The 13,307-nt window shown below is 38.3% G+C and overlaps 1 protein-coding gene across 9 annotated transcripts in view; it reads left to right on the top strand.

Moving 5' to 3' along the window:
- The window catches only part of ZMAT1 (zinc finger matrin-type 1), a 168,732-nt gene that overhangs the window by 120,952 nt on the left and 34,473 nt on the right, over positions 1-13,307 (top strand). For 2 of the 9 annotated variants that reach the window (XM_027533945.1, XM_027533944.1), the window contains exon 1: positions 5,432-5,794. The exons of 1 other annotated variant lie outside the window; for it this stretch is intronic. In XM_027533945.1, the coding sequence (XP_027389746.1) occupies positions 5,449-5,794 (346 nt within the window). In that variant the 5' untranslated portion in view covers positions 5,432-5,448. Of the gene's footprint in view, positions 1-5,431; positions 5,795-5,934; positions 6,048-13,307 lie in introns of those variants that run through there. 6 more of the 9 variants (XM_027533949.1, XM_027533948.1, XM_027533947.1 and 3 more) reach the window with 4 other exon arrangements.

Here is a 13,307-nt window from a genome sequence, read left to right as displayed (position 1 = left end):
TTGGCTGGATGGTAAGATTAGTATTAAAATTTAAAAATTTGCTAGCATACACTATTAATATTACTTATGCAATTACTTTTTTAAAACTCCATTGTCATTTTAATCCTGAGAAGTCTATAGCTGAAAGAACAACTCTAATTAGGACCTAAGAGGGCAGTTGATGTCTCTTAAAGCAAGAGCTGCATGGTAATGTAAAGAGTATGGATAACATAAAACGTAAAAATCAGAAGTCAGGAAAACACAGGAAACAAGTGGAGATGGGGTGCTGAAATTTGTCACTGATTCCAAACTCAGTTGAGTGGTTATGCGACCAACACTTAAGCTGCTCCTCCCTTAACCAATCATAGAAGATAAACTTAGGTTTAGGAAAACACTTCCCTATAGTTCTCAAACAGTGAGAATCTTCTGAAATTTTCTAGATGTTTATGTAACATAAAGAGCATTGTGTGATTCTGCTACATATCTGGATGCTGTCACATGGTAGGATGGTCCTCTCAGACCCTCTCTAGGCTGACAAGAAAGTTCCGTGTGTGTGTGTGTGTGTGTGTGTATGTATGTGTGTATGTGTGTATGCATCTATGTGATGGGGGTAAGGAGCAGAGAACAAGAATGAGAATACACAAAAGTGTATACTGTGAGACCAAGACATTAGACATAAACAGATATATTTTCTGTAAAGTCTCTGTATAATTTCCTTTTCATTTAACTTGTATGGATATTTGACAACTTTCACATTAATAAAAATACAATTCCATAACATCAATTCTTTTTTTAATTAATTTATTTTAATTGGAGACTACTTTACAATTTTGTGGTGGTTTTTGCCATACATTGACATGAATCAGCCACAGGGTTACATGTGTCCCCCAACCCGAATCCCCCTCCCACCTCCCTCCCCATCCCATCCCTCTGGGTTGTCCCAGTACACTGGCTTTGAGTGCCCTATTCATGCATTGAACTTGGACTGGTCATCTGTTTCACATATGGTAATATACATGTTTCAATGCTATTCTCTCAAATCATCCCACCCTCGCCTTCTCCCACAGAGTCCAAAAGTCTGTTCTTTACATCTGTGTCTCTTTTGCTGTCTCACATATAGGGTCGTCGTTACCATCTTTCTAAATTCCATATATATGAGTTAATATACTGTATTTGTGTTTTTCTTTCTGACTTACTTCAGTCTGTATAATAGGCTCCAGTTTCATCCATCTCATTAGAACTGATTCAAATGCATTCTTTTTAATGGCTAATACTCCATTGTGTATATGTACCACAGCATTCTTAGCCATTCATCTACTGATGGACATCTAGGTTGCTTCCATGTCCTAGCTACTGTAAACAGTGCTGCAGTGAACATTGGGGTATACAGGTCTCTTTCAATTATGGTTTCCTCAGTGTGTATGCCCAACAGTGGGATTGCTGGGTCGTATGGCAATTTTTTAAGGAATCTCCACACTGTTCTCCATAGTGGCTGTACTAGTTTGCATTCCCACCAACAGTGTAAGAGGGTTCCGTTTTCTCCACACCCTCTCCAGCATTTATTGTTGGTAGACTTTTTGATAGCAGCCATTCTGACCAGCATGAGATGGTAGCACATTGTGGCTTTGATTTGCATTTCTCTGATGAGTGACGTTGAGCATCTTTTCATGTGTTTGTTAGCCATCTGTATGTCTTCTTTGGAGAAATGTCTGTTTAGTTCTTTGGCCCATTTTTTGATTGGGTCATATAACATCAATTCTTAATGAGATACATCTTGTCCTGTCATAATTTTATCTATATTACTGCTTCAACAGTGGAGAAATCTAAAATACTCTTAGTATTTTGCAGATACATTGTATGTGTGTTTGTATATAATTCAATTGTTATATCTGTATATTCATATGCATATATTTTTGTTTAAAACTTTGTTACATTATTCATGCTATTTTGGGCCTTTCTTATGTGTAAATATCAATGTGTCTATTTGCTTTTCTTTAATTTTACTGGTACTGAGCAAATTTGGATATTTGATTGCAATTGTTTTTCACCTTTGATTGATTTGTTGATAATTTTGAATATTACTGTTCTAAGTCACGTTCATTTTTATGTAAATCACATTAGTTATATGCCACCAAATTATATTCTAATTATTTCTTCCATTTTCTGATATCTTTAAGTGTATTGTATTTGGCAATAGAATTTTTAATTTCCCCATATTATTCCAAACAATGCATATTATGTTTCACCATAGAAATAGTGAAATAACTATTGGTATGCTTTTCCTTATTGATTTCTCAAATATTCAAAGATATACTCCTTTATTTTTTTTGGCAACTCTGACCTACACCTTAGACCCACTTCCACACACCCCAACCCCCATCTTCTTTCTGTGATTTTAGGAGTCAGTAGTTAAAACTCATTTCAGCCAATACTGTCCCCCTCCCTGTGGTCCAGTGATATAAGCAGACCATTTCAATCACTAAATTGAAAACCAGCGAATAGTTATATCCATGAATCTGAGTGCATTCTTTAAATGAGGTTAATGAACCCAATTCAACATCACTGTTGTGAGATGAATGGGAAATTATGGGAAAAGTCTAGCCCATAGGAGGCTTTCAATAATTGTCACTCTTTGCTACATTCCATCTCCTCTCTCTTGTGAAAGAAATTATTTTGCCATTCACTTAATAGCATTACAGTCATAGAGAACAATGAGAAGTGTAGAGGAAGACAGGAAAGTAGGTGCTTATTGTCATAGTGTATTACTCAGATTCGGTGGCATTTTTCTTTTCTGGCATGTCACCAAATGGAGTTGGGGAATGGGGAGAAAATTAACTACTTTCTTTTATGTCATGCAATATCCTCTCCCCTCTTTTTACTGTTTGATTGAACAGAAAACACAAAAGTTTCCATTGTGCCTAAGAAGGAAGAAGTAACTCTATCTTAATTAGTATTTGTTGGCTACTATAGTCCAAAGACAGGAAATTGTAACTACCACACAGAGGTCAGCAGGTTCAAGTAAATCACTGCTAATCTTACAGGTCCTCCAAAGCCTTTGGGTATAAGCTGTGCAGAAGAATGTTGAGACCACTACAAAAACTCATGTTTTACATCTATTTGAGTGCATGTAAAGAATGGCCTCCATTCTATTCTAAAATGTGTACCACTGGTGAAACCTAAACCATATTCAGAATCCTGCTGACCAAAAAGTCTGGGAAATGTAATTCATAGGCTTCCAGCTTCTGCAACACAGAGGAGAACACAGAAGAGGATGGAAAGACTGTCCGAGACTAGTTGACAATATCTGGGAAAGTCCTCTGAGTTTTATTTCTCTAACCTTCCTGATTTGTTAAAAATACCTGATTCTCTGTATTAAATAATTTCTGTTTGAAATACCTAGTGCAATTTCTCTTTTGCTGACTTAATCCTGAGGGATGCACACTCCCCAGATTCTGATTGAATAGTTCTTATACAGTTATATAGTTACATATGAACTGTGATTCATATTTTGAGAAACAATGCTTTTGAGGGATTCTCCCTCCCATACTGGGAGGGATAAATTACACTCTTTTTTATGCATGCCTTGTCCTACTTGCTGTTTCAGCAGAATATTTCTTGTGTGTGATCTTTCCAGTAATTTCTTCAATAAGTAAATGCTGCACTAACTTAGAGAAGGACAGGAAAGAACATTAGAGAAACCCAATGACTCAGGTAATCTTGGGTAAATTATTGAACCACAAAAACAACATTAAAATGTCCTTAAAAGCCTAGCACTCCAAGTCTCTGAGTTTGCTATTCAGCTCCAGCCAGTTGTTGGCAGTTAGGAATGCACAACAAATACTGCCAAATCTTCAAATGTTTTTAAGACATTTTTTTTTTCTTTTGCATGAAATGCCAAATGTTTCGAATGTTGACAGGGAAGTAAATAAATAACTGTGAAGTTAAAACACATCTGTGGGCCAGACCTAAGGACTTAGGGACCTAGGCTTAGGGACCATTGATTTTTGACCTTTGCCTGGGACTTCACTGTGCTGGATCATGAGAAATCAGAAATAAACTATCTTTTGTTTCTAAATGGTCCCAGTCTATGGAGAAGAGAGGCACACATTCAAAATATGCACATGATATAGGTGTAGCACAGAAGAGAGTGGAATTAAGGCTAAGTAGGGACAGGACATGTTACCTGGAAGAAGTGATATATTATTGGGATTTCAAGGGGTGTATAGGGATTCAGTAGGAAGATGCCTAATTATAGGGGAAGGGGACATTTCAGGAAGAAGATGCAATATATACAATAGCATTACATCATGAAATAACAGCTTTTATAGGAATCTGTAAGATTTTAATACTGTTAAATAAAGTAAAAGCAGTGTGAGGAGGTGGGGACAGTGGAAGGGGAAGAGAATAGGAAGTGAAAAGGGAGACTAATAGTGCAAAACTGTGTCCTTTGACTATCTTAACAAGCAAAGGGGAGACAGTGATAAATGGCAGGAATATGAAAATAGATTGGGGGGCTTGAGATCAGAGGAAAGGAGACCAGTGAGGCAAATTCTATAGTTCTGATAAGAGACAATGAGGATTTGAAATAGGGCTGTGGAAGTGAAAATGCAAAGGAGAGCATACCCAAGAGAAACTTTTGCACAGATGCACCATGACACATACCCATCAACAGAGAAATGAATGGATATTTTACAGCATTGACAGTGAGTGAACTACAGCTACATGGATGAATTTCAGAAACAAAATTTTAGCGAAAGTAACAAGCCCCAAAATGCTACCTAGAAAAATACATAAATTTTGTCAAATTTGAAAACAAAACTAAACAACGTGGTTTAGGCATATATCTATGTACTGGAACATATGTAAAAAGAGTATGGGAATAATAACTAATATGAATCAAGATAATTATTTCTTTGGAATTTGGGGGAAAGATTATGAGGAGATTCAAATAAGTAATATTCTAGTTTTATGGCTGAGTCCTGGATTTCCAGTTTTTTAATTGTAATTTAGATGGGTAGATCCATAGTTAAGCAGTACTTTAGGGCTCGTGATGAAAATGCATCGTGACCAAGGCTTCTGCTATTTTTCTGTTCACTGAGGGCTATAAGAACGGTGGGAGAAGATATATTTCAGAGCAATTTTGGTGATGAAATAAATTGGTTTCCAGACATTCTTTTCCTTAAATTGGTTTTAGATTAGCTCCTCCAACGGAAAAGACATCACTGTGTGAAGACCACGTGCTTTTACATCCCGCGCTTTTTGCCCTTTGCCCTTGGCCACTGTCGCTTCCCCTCCAAAGGGAGGTTGGTTACGCCAAGCCGTGGGGGGAAGGGAGGGGGTGGCCCGCGGGTCTGAAGCGTTCCTATTGGTGGAGAGAAGGAGCGAGAAAGAGGCTTGAACCGAAGCAAGGAAAAGAGGGGCTAAGGGGCAGGGCTAAGCGGGAGGCGGGGCAAGAGGAGCTTAACAGGAATGAGGCGCAAGAGCAATTGTCGGCGCCTCGCTGCGATGGCGGCGGCGCCGAACGCTGTCACACAGCTGGCAGCGGAGTCTTCCCCTCAGGAAGCTACCGTCTCTGTCGCCTCCTCCTCCTCCTCCTCCTCCTCCACCGCCACCGCCTGCGCGGCGGCGGCGGCGGCGGCGGCAGCGGCAGCGATTGTGCCTGCCTCCTCCGCCACCTCCACGTCTGCCTGCCCGCCTGCCGGTGACTGTGGCGGCGGCGGCGGCGGCGGCGGCGGCTTTGGCGGCTCCACTATGGCGGCGGCGGGGAGGGGGGGCAGTAGTTTTAAAGTAGACACCCGCCCTTGCCTGAGAGAAGGTGAGTTCCCGTCCCGGGGTGTGGGGGAGGCCCCATCTCCTTTGCTGCCTCTCTTCTGCCTGTCCCAGAGCGGACTGGGCGCGGTTCGCCACCGCCCCACCCCCCACCTGCTGTGGCGCAGTAAAGGCCAAGCTCGCCCCGCCCCGCCCCGCCGTTGTATCCCCGAGTGTGCCAGAGGGATGAAGCAGAGAGGGGCTTCCCTACCTCCTTCTGCCCGAAAAGGATGGGGCCCCCCCAGGAAAAGGAACTGCAGGTACTCACAAGCCAGGAGTTCGAACGGAAGGAAAAAAAAAAACAACACTTAATTTCTCTCCCAGCCAGGGCGCTTTAGTGTGCTCTCTCTAGGAATCCGAGGTGTGATTTGGTGAAAGGAGAGAGAGCAAGGTAGAAAAGTGCGCTGGAACTAGAAGGTCAGGGAAAGGGAAGTGGGACTGACGGCGAGAGGGGCAAGAGATGAGAGAGAAACAGCCAAAGAAACGAGAGGGAGGAAATTTCCCTTGGGGAAATTCAGCATCCTTCAGTGTAGAAACTTAGAGTAGTGTATTTAAGGAGAGCCGGGATTAGACATTTGGGGAGGTTAGAGTGTATGTTGAGCTTTAAAGTAGGATCGGTTGGATTTTAGAGTCGTAGCGTCTGGTGGAGGGGGTTGTACCAAGGAAAGAAAAGTGGCAGAGGCACAGATTTCAGAATTTTCTTTGGCTATTTGAGGGTGTAACCTTCTAAAGCAAGGTTTTCATGCCCATCTTTAAGGTGGTTTTGGCTTTAATAAATAATGTACATACCAACACACATTACTCCTAACATATTTCGCGACTATTTCAGCTGAAGTGGTATTTAGATCACACAAAGTACTATATATTTGTGAACAGCCTACTAATAGCAAACTGTAAAATTTGCCATTGAAATGTGTTTTAAAGCAATTTTGGAAATGCTTCTTATCTGGGTGAGACTGAGTCCACCGCAGAAAATCTCTGTAAAGCATTTTGCCATCGTAAATTTCATTATTAATTTCCAGTATATTCTGTGTTACCCTATGCTGCTAATTTGCCTCCAAAGTGAAAGATCGTGGACCCCAAAATAGAGTAAAATAATCAAAGTTACTTTTTCCTAGAAGTAGAAATAAAAGTATTCCATAAAAATAGTTTTCACATTCTTAAATGGTGTATCCCGTAACCTATGACATCTTTCAGTTTGGAGGAATGGCAAAGCAGAAGAAAATCCCTTACAATGTTTGTCATAGGCACATTACATAAATGGCACTTACTAAATATAGAAGTTAGAAATACACTATACATGATGTTTTTTAAATTTATGATCTCTTTTACTGAAGGCAGCTTTTGAAAGACTTATTTAGTGTCTTCAGTCATCCTGGACTTAAACACAATTGCTCAGGGATGAAAAGTATGAAACCTCCTGGAATTTTTGTTTTTATACCAAAATTTCTGTCTATAACCAACACAAAGGAGAGAACAGTTTTTCAGGAGTCAAGATCACAGTTCAGTTTGACTCACATGGCCTTTTCACAGTAAGGTTTAGGACCAGCATCTTATGGAAAAGATGGCTTTTTGCCTGGCTCTGTGACTGACTTGGTTGCAGTATCTTTAAATATATGCAGGTATTAATGACTTTAAGAGTTACAAATTAAGAAAGTAGTGGCAATACCCTGTCTATACTACTTCTAGCTGGTAAAAATGAGGAGAGCCCTAAAATAGGAGTCTGCTGAATCTAGGTTCTGGTGTTAGTTTATCTGCTAGATTTTTCTGACCCTGAACAGATCTCAAGCTTCCTGGATTTGGGTCTTGACATTTATGAAATACAGGTATTGAACTAGCCAAACTCTAGATCAATTTCAGATCTGAAAGTATGAACCGTGGTTTTGCAGTTCTGCATTGATATTCTTTCAATAGCATTTCCATGGCTGTGCACTAGAACAGTGGTTCATAAACTATAGAAACCTTGACCAAGATTTATGACCTGACATTCAGTGAGTAATACAGTCTTTGTTGTTAGTGTTGATACAGTTTACTAGGATATGAGAAACCAAATATAATTGCTATCTAAAAATTATGTCTTACCATTTCATTTGGGGTAAATATCCTTCATTAACTGTTCAGTCCAAACCAAAACTCCTGACTTTTCACTTAACAAATGAGACATAGTTGATACAGTACACTGTCCAAAATGCTATTTAGATATCAAGTTATTTTTGTTTAGATATTTATAGAGGCCATAAATTGTCACCAGTTATGATAGTGGATAAAGGAGAGGACAGAAAAATGTTTTTTGGTGGTGTGCCAATATCTTTTGCTTGTTTTGTTTTTTAAGTCCTAGTTTAAAGATGACTAACAAGTGGCAAAGAATTGTCAAGATTCAGATTGACTTAGCAGCAGCAGATTATTACAAATCCACTACAGATAGGACTATTAAAAGTTGTTTGATAAAACATTTGCTGATCCATTTTCAACTATAGTCAATACTCCTGAGGCTTTCATCTGTCTTGGGGTTGGTAATGAGCAAATGTCAGTGGAGATTAGAAATTGCTAAGCAGGGAAGATTAGAAGCTTTTAAAGGCTCCAAGTGGGAAATTGGACCATCAGCTTAAAAACAAATCAACAAATAAATGCCATGTGAACACGTATGAAAAAACACATACAAAGAAACAAATTCATGGAGAGGGGCAAGTCATGAGATTTTCTAGGACCTTTCATATTTCATTCAGTGAAGTTTTTTCAAAAATGTATAATGGCTCAAAACTGAGTTTTCATCCAGTATTGATGTTACCATATGATCATAGTAAAAATCTAAACGAAAATAAACAGAAACCCTCTTGTTTATTTCCCTCTTCCTTTTAAGAAAAAGAAATTATTAAATAGATTCTGTTTTAAATTGGAGGACATCCTGGCATTTTACTTAATGATCTGTTTGCATAGCAATTACCTAACAAGGCTTTCCTTTGTCTTAATGTTCTTAAGTAAAGTTTCAAGGCCAGCAAGAGAAAACCTAGTTAACAGCCTTTTTTTCATTTATTCAGGAATAATTTATTGAATGCCGTGTGTGTGTGTGTGTGTGTGTGTGTGTGTGTGCGTGCGTGCATGCATGCCTGCACCAAACGCTTGGCTCAGTGCCCAGAATATACAGGCAAACTAGACGTAGCTATATTATAGAGCTCTAGACGTAGCTATATTATAGAGCTCAATAGTAGTGCTTGATAGTAAAATTATAAAGTAAAAATAAAATAGTTGGGGAAAAGACAGTTTTAAGTGTAACTAGTCAGACTTCTAAGCTGTCAAGACTGTGCCATTGTTCATTGTAAATCTGTACTTTGCCCACATTGTCTCAAATATTATAGGCACACTAAAGCAAATCATATGATACATCTAATGTTAGTACTAAGGAAGAATAATTAGCCAACTGTTGGAATTAATTTTTAATTCTCTGCTTTTGGCAGGGTGGGGATATCTGGAGAGAGGTTAATGACCATTTCTAAGTTTGCGATCCTCTGCTTTATTGAGTATCAGTATGTGAAAATATTGACTAAGCATCTAGATTCATAAACATCTATTAAGATTATATTCATCATATATATCTGTTAGGATATGAACTTTGATTCTTTTCCACCTGAAAGCAGTCTTGCAGATCCATTCACATTTACTAACCTGTTGGAATGAGGGACATGGTGACTTTCTGATACAATGTAGTTCTCATGGATCAAGTAAATTAATGAATTTAGACAGGACTTGAATTCAGTTTCTAACTTCATAAGCATGACTGCTGAGCTCGCTAGCCACAGAGTGCTTATGATTTTGAAGGTCAAGAATTTAGTTTCAATATTCAATAAATATTAAACATATAACAAGTACTCCCAATTATTTTGTTAATTCCATTACATTTTATAATCGTTAATATGCCCTGAGAAAGCCTTCATTGTTTTTTTTATTGTGATAATCTGTGTAAATAAAACTTGCCAAATGTATAGGTCAGGTACTAATTTTATAATCTGAGAAAGTAAAGGTACTAGATAGCATTATAGCTATGAGTGTTCATAATGCTGACAGGTACAGATCTGCATTTCTGGCACAATTAATCTATATCTGAAAACTCCTTAAATGAAGTGTGCCCTTTAGGGAAATAAAGAGTTAAAACTCCTTGGCAAGGTTAACATCAGTTCCCTAGTGTCCTACAACTTAGTGTTGAGCTCTGCTCATTCTTTCCTAAGATAATGATGGTATTTAAAGATTGCAAAGGTCAAGTCAGCTATTTCTTAAAAATACATTTTAATCAAGAATGTTTGAGAAAGATTATTTCTAAAGGTACAGTCATGGAGACTATAGCGCATATACTTCTGGTAGAATTAAAATGTTTACTTCTTAGCTTTCTTAATGGCTCCTGATTTAAAATCTGTAACTTAAGAATGAGATATATGTTCATAGTATTGCAGCCAACCCTTTTGAGATTTGCTGCATTCTTTTTTTTTTATTTATTTTTAAATTTGCTGCATTCTTGCCCCTATTAAAATAGAACATGTAAGGCATTCTTTACAATGCTTTTTTTTTTTTTTGGCATCAAGATCAATTGGACTATGAAATTCTTACTTCAGCAAAGCATTAAAACAGTTAGTAGCTAGTTCTTACCATAAATATCTGATAAATTGTCTTGAGAAAATTTGATGTTGTGTACAACTAAGTCTATTGTCATGTAACAAATGCAAGTAAGATTCATTTTAGTAAATATAGCCAATTATAAATTAGAGTCACATAATTTGAATAAGCATAAACTTCATATCACATTGTGGTGGTGGTCAGTTGCTAAGCCCTGTCTGACTCTGTGACCCCATGGACTGCAGCACGACAGGCTTCCCTGTCCTTCAGTGTCTTCCAGAGTTTGCTCAAATTCATGTCCATTGAGTCAGTTGTGCCATCCAACCAGCTCATCCTCTGCTGCCCCCCTTTCCTCCTGCCCTCAATTTTTCCCAAAATTAGGTTCTTTTCCAATGAATTAGCTCTTGGCATCAGGTGGCCGAAGTATTGGAGCTTCAGCTTCAGCATCATCCTTCCAAAGAATATTCAGGGTTGATTTCCTTTAGGATTAACTGGTTTGATCTCCTTGCTGTCCAAAGGACTCTCAAGAGTGTTCTCCAGCACCACAGTTTGAAAGCATCAATTCTTTGCTGCTCAGCCTTCTTTATGGTCCAGCTGTCACATCCATACATGACTACTGGAAAAACCTTTGTCAGCAGACCTTTGTTACTATGGGCTTTGGTGAGCAAAGTGATATCTCTGCTTTTTAATATGCTATCTAGGTTCATCATCAGAGAAGGCAATGGCATCCCACTCCAGTACTCTTGCCTGGAAAATCCCATGGACAGAGGAGCCTGGTAGGCTGCAGTCCATGGGGTCGCTAAGAGTCGGAAACGACTGAGCAACTTCACTTTGACTTTTCACTTTCATGCATTGGAAAAGGAAGTGGCAGCCCACTCCAGTGTTCTTGCCTGGAGAATCCCAGGGACAGGGGAGCCTGCTGGGCTGCTGTCTATGAGATTACACAGAGTCGGACACAACTGAAGTGACTTAGCAGCAGCAGCAGCAGGTTCATCATAGCTTTTCTTCCAGGAAGCAAGCATGGTTTAATTTCGTGGCTGCAGTCACCATCCACAGTGCTTCTGGAGCCCAGGAAGATAAAATCTGTCAGTTTCCACTTTTCTCCCATCTATTTGCCATGAAGTGATGAGATTAGATGTCATGATCTTAGTTTTTTGGATGTTCTTTTAAGCCAGCTTTTTCACTCTCCTCTTTCACCCTCATCACCAAAGAAAATTTAATTGGAGCGAACAAAGTTTTTCTTACCTAGAACTAAAGACATGTGATGATCTTCTGGTTCTTTTCCTCAGAGATCTTGCAAGGTTTTTAATTCCATTAGAGAGAATGAACCAAATTATAAGCACAGATTTCATTATTCTTTTCTGATTCAAGCCATATATGTTATTCTTTTGTCACAAAAAAAAAAAATCTATTTCATCCTAAATTGTCTGGTGTTGTCTAATAGTACTAGAAGGAAATTTCAAGTATGATCATTTGGATTTCACACTCAGTTGCATTTTGTATACATGAACTTTAGCATAATATTGCAGCTATTTGGAGTAGACACAATCCAACAAAGTCCCTTTAAAAATGAGTTTCTGGCAAATGAATCCTCTTTGCTTTTTTTTTCCCCAAAGGCAGATATTCTGGTACAATCTAAATTGCATATATTTGTGTCAACACAGGGAATTTTAGTAATGCTCAAGTCCATGGTCCAAATGCACCTGTATCTAGAATCATATCTTTAAAATATTAACTTCTCCAGTCCTTTATTTCCTATAATCTTCCTGGGCCTTAGTTTCATTATTTTGAAATGAGGACATTAGACTAAATCAGTTATAAACTAGAGATAATTTTGCCCCACAAGGGACGTGTGGCAATATCTGGAGATATTTTTGGTTGTGACAACTGGGGAGTGCTACCAAATTCTATTATAGTTAGTAGAGGCCAGAAAAGAAAGAAAGAAAGTGAAGTCACTCAGTCGTGTCTGACTCTTTGCAACCCTGTGGACTGTAGCCTACCAGACTCCTCTGTCCATGGGATTCTCCAGGCAAGAATACTGGAGTGGGTTGCCATTTCCTTCTCCAGAGTAGAGGCCAGGGATGCTGCTAAATATCCTACAATGCATAGAACAGCCTCTCACAACAATGAATTATCTGGCCCAAAGTGAAAATAGTGCCAAGATTGAGAAACTCTAGACTAGATTATTTCTCAAATTACTCTGATCTGAAATAAAACAATTATATATAATATTAAGTAAAAGGTTCAAAGCTCCTGGAATAGTAAACAAGCATACTTTGAGTGCCTTTGTGTATTAAACATTTAAAAATTTTTTATTTTATTTCATATTCATCACATCCTGAGAGAGGTAATGTATTTTCTAGATGAAAAAACTGGCTCAGAGTGACAAAATAATTTTCTCAAGTTTATATAGTTATGGGTAGAGATAGGATTTGAATCTGTTTGACCAACTCAAAAGCTGCTTTTTTTTTTTTTTTTTTTTTTTTTTACTACTACCCAGTGCTCTACTACTTATTGTTTTACTACTACCTAGTACTGTAGGTCATGGTTTTCTCTCCCATTCCAAGTTATTATGAAAGTTTTATTTGCTCAAGTCATGTAAACATTCCTTGTAGGAAGGAAGTAAAGAGATTAAGCACATTCATTAATAGAAAATTGGTTGATTCATTCTGTAACCAAAGGCTACAACTATACATAAATATAATCAAATTGTAAGAGCATCAAATACATGAACTCTTTTTTATAAGATCCCATTTATAATTTGTCACAAAATCACTCTTTCATTTAAAATAGCCTTGATAAATGTTATTCAGTAGAAGATCATTTGGGTCAAGAATCTGCCTGCAGTGCAGAAAACCCAGATTCAGTCCCTGGGTCGGGAATATCCCCTGGAGAAGAGAATGGGAACCCACTCC

The sequence above is a fragment of the Bos indicus x Bos taurus genome, chromosome X, assembly GCF_003369695.1.
Source record: "Bos indicus x Bos taurus breed Angus x Brahman F1 hybrid chromosome X, Bos_hybrid_MaternalHap_v2.0, whole genome shotgun sequence".
Classification (NCBI taxonomy): domain Eukaryota; kingdom Metazoa; phylum Chordata; class Mammalia; order Artiodactyla; family Bovidae; genus Bos; species Bos indicus x Bos taurus.
This window is presented reverse-complemented; position numbering and strand designations above follow the sequence as displayed.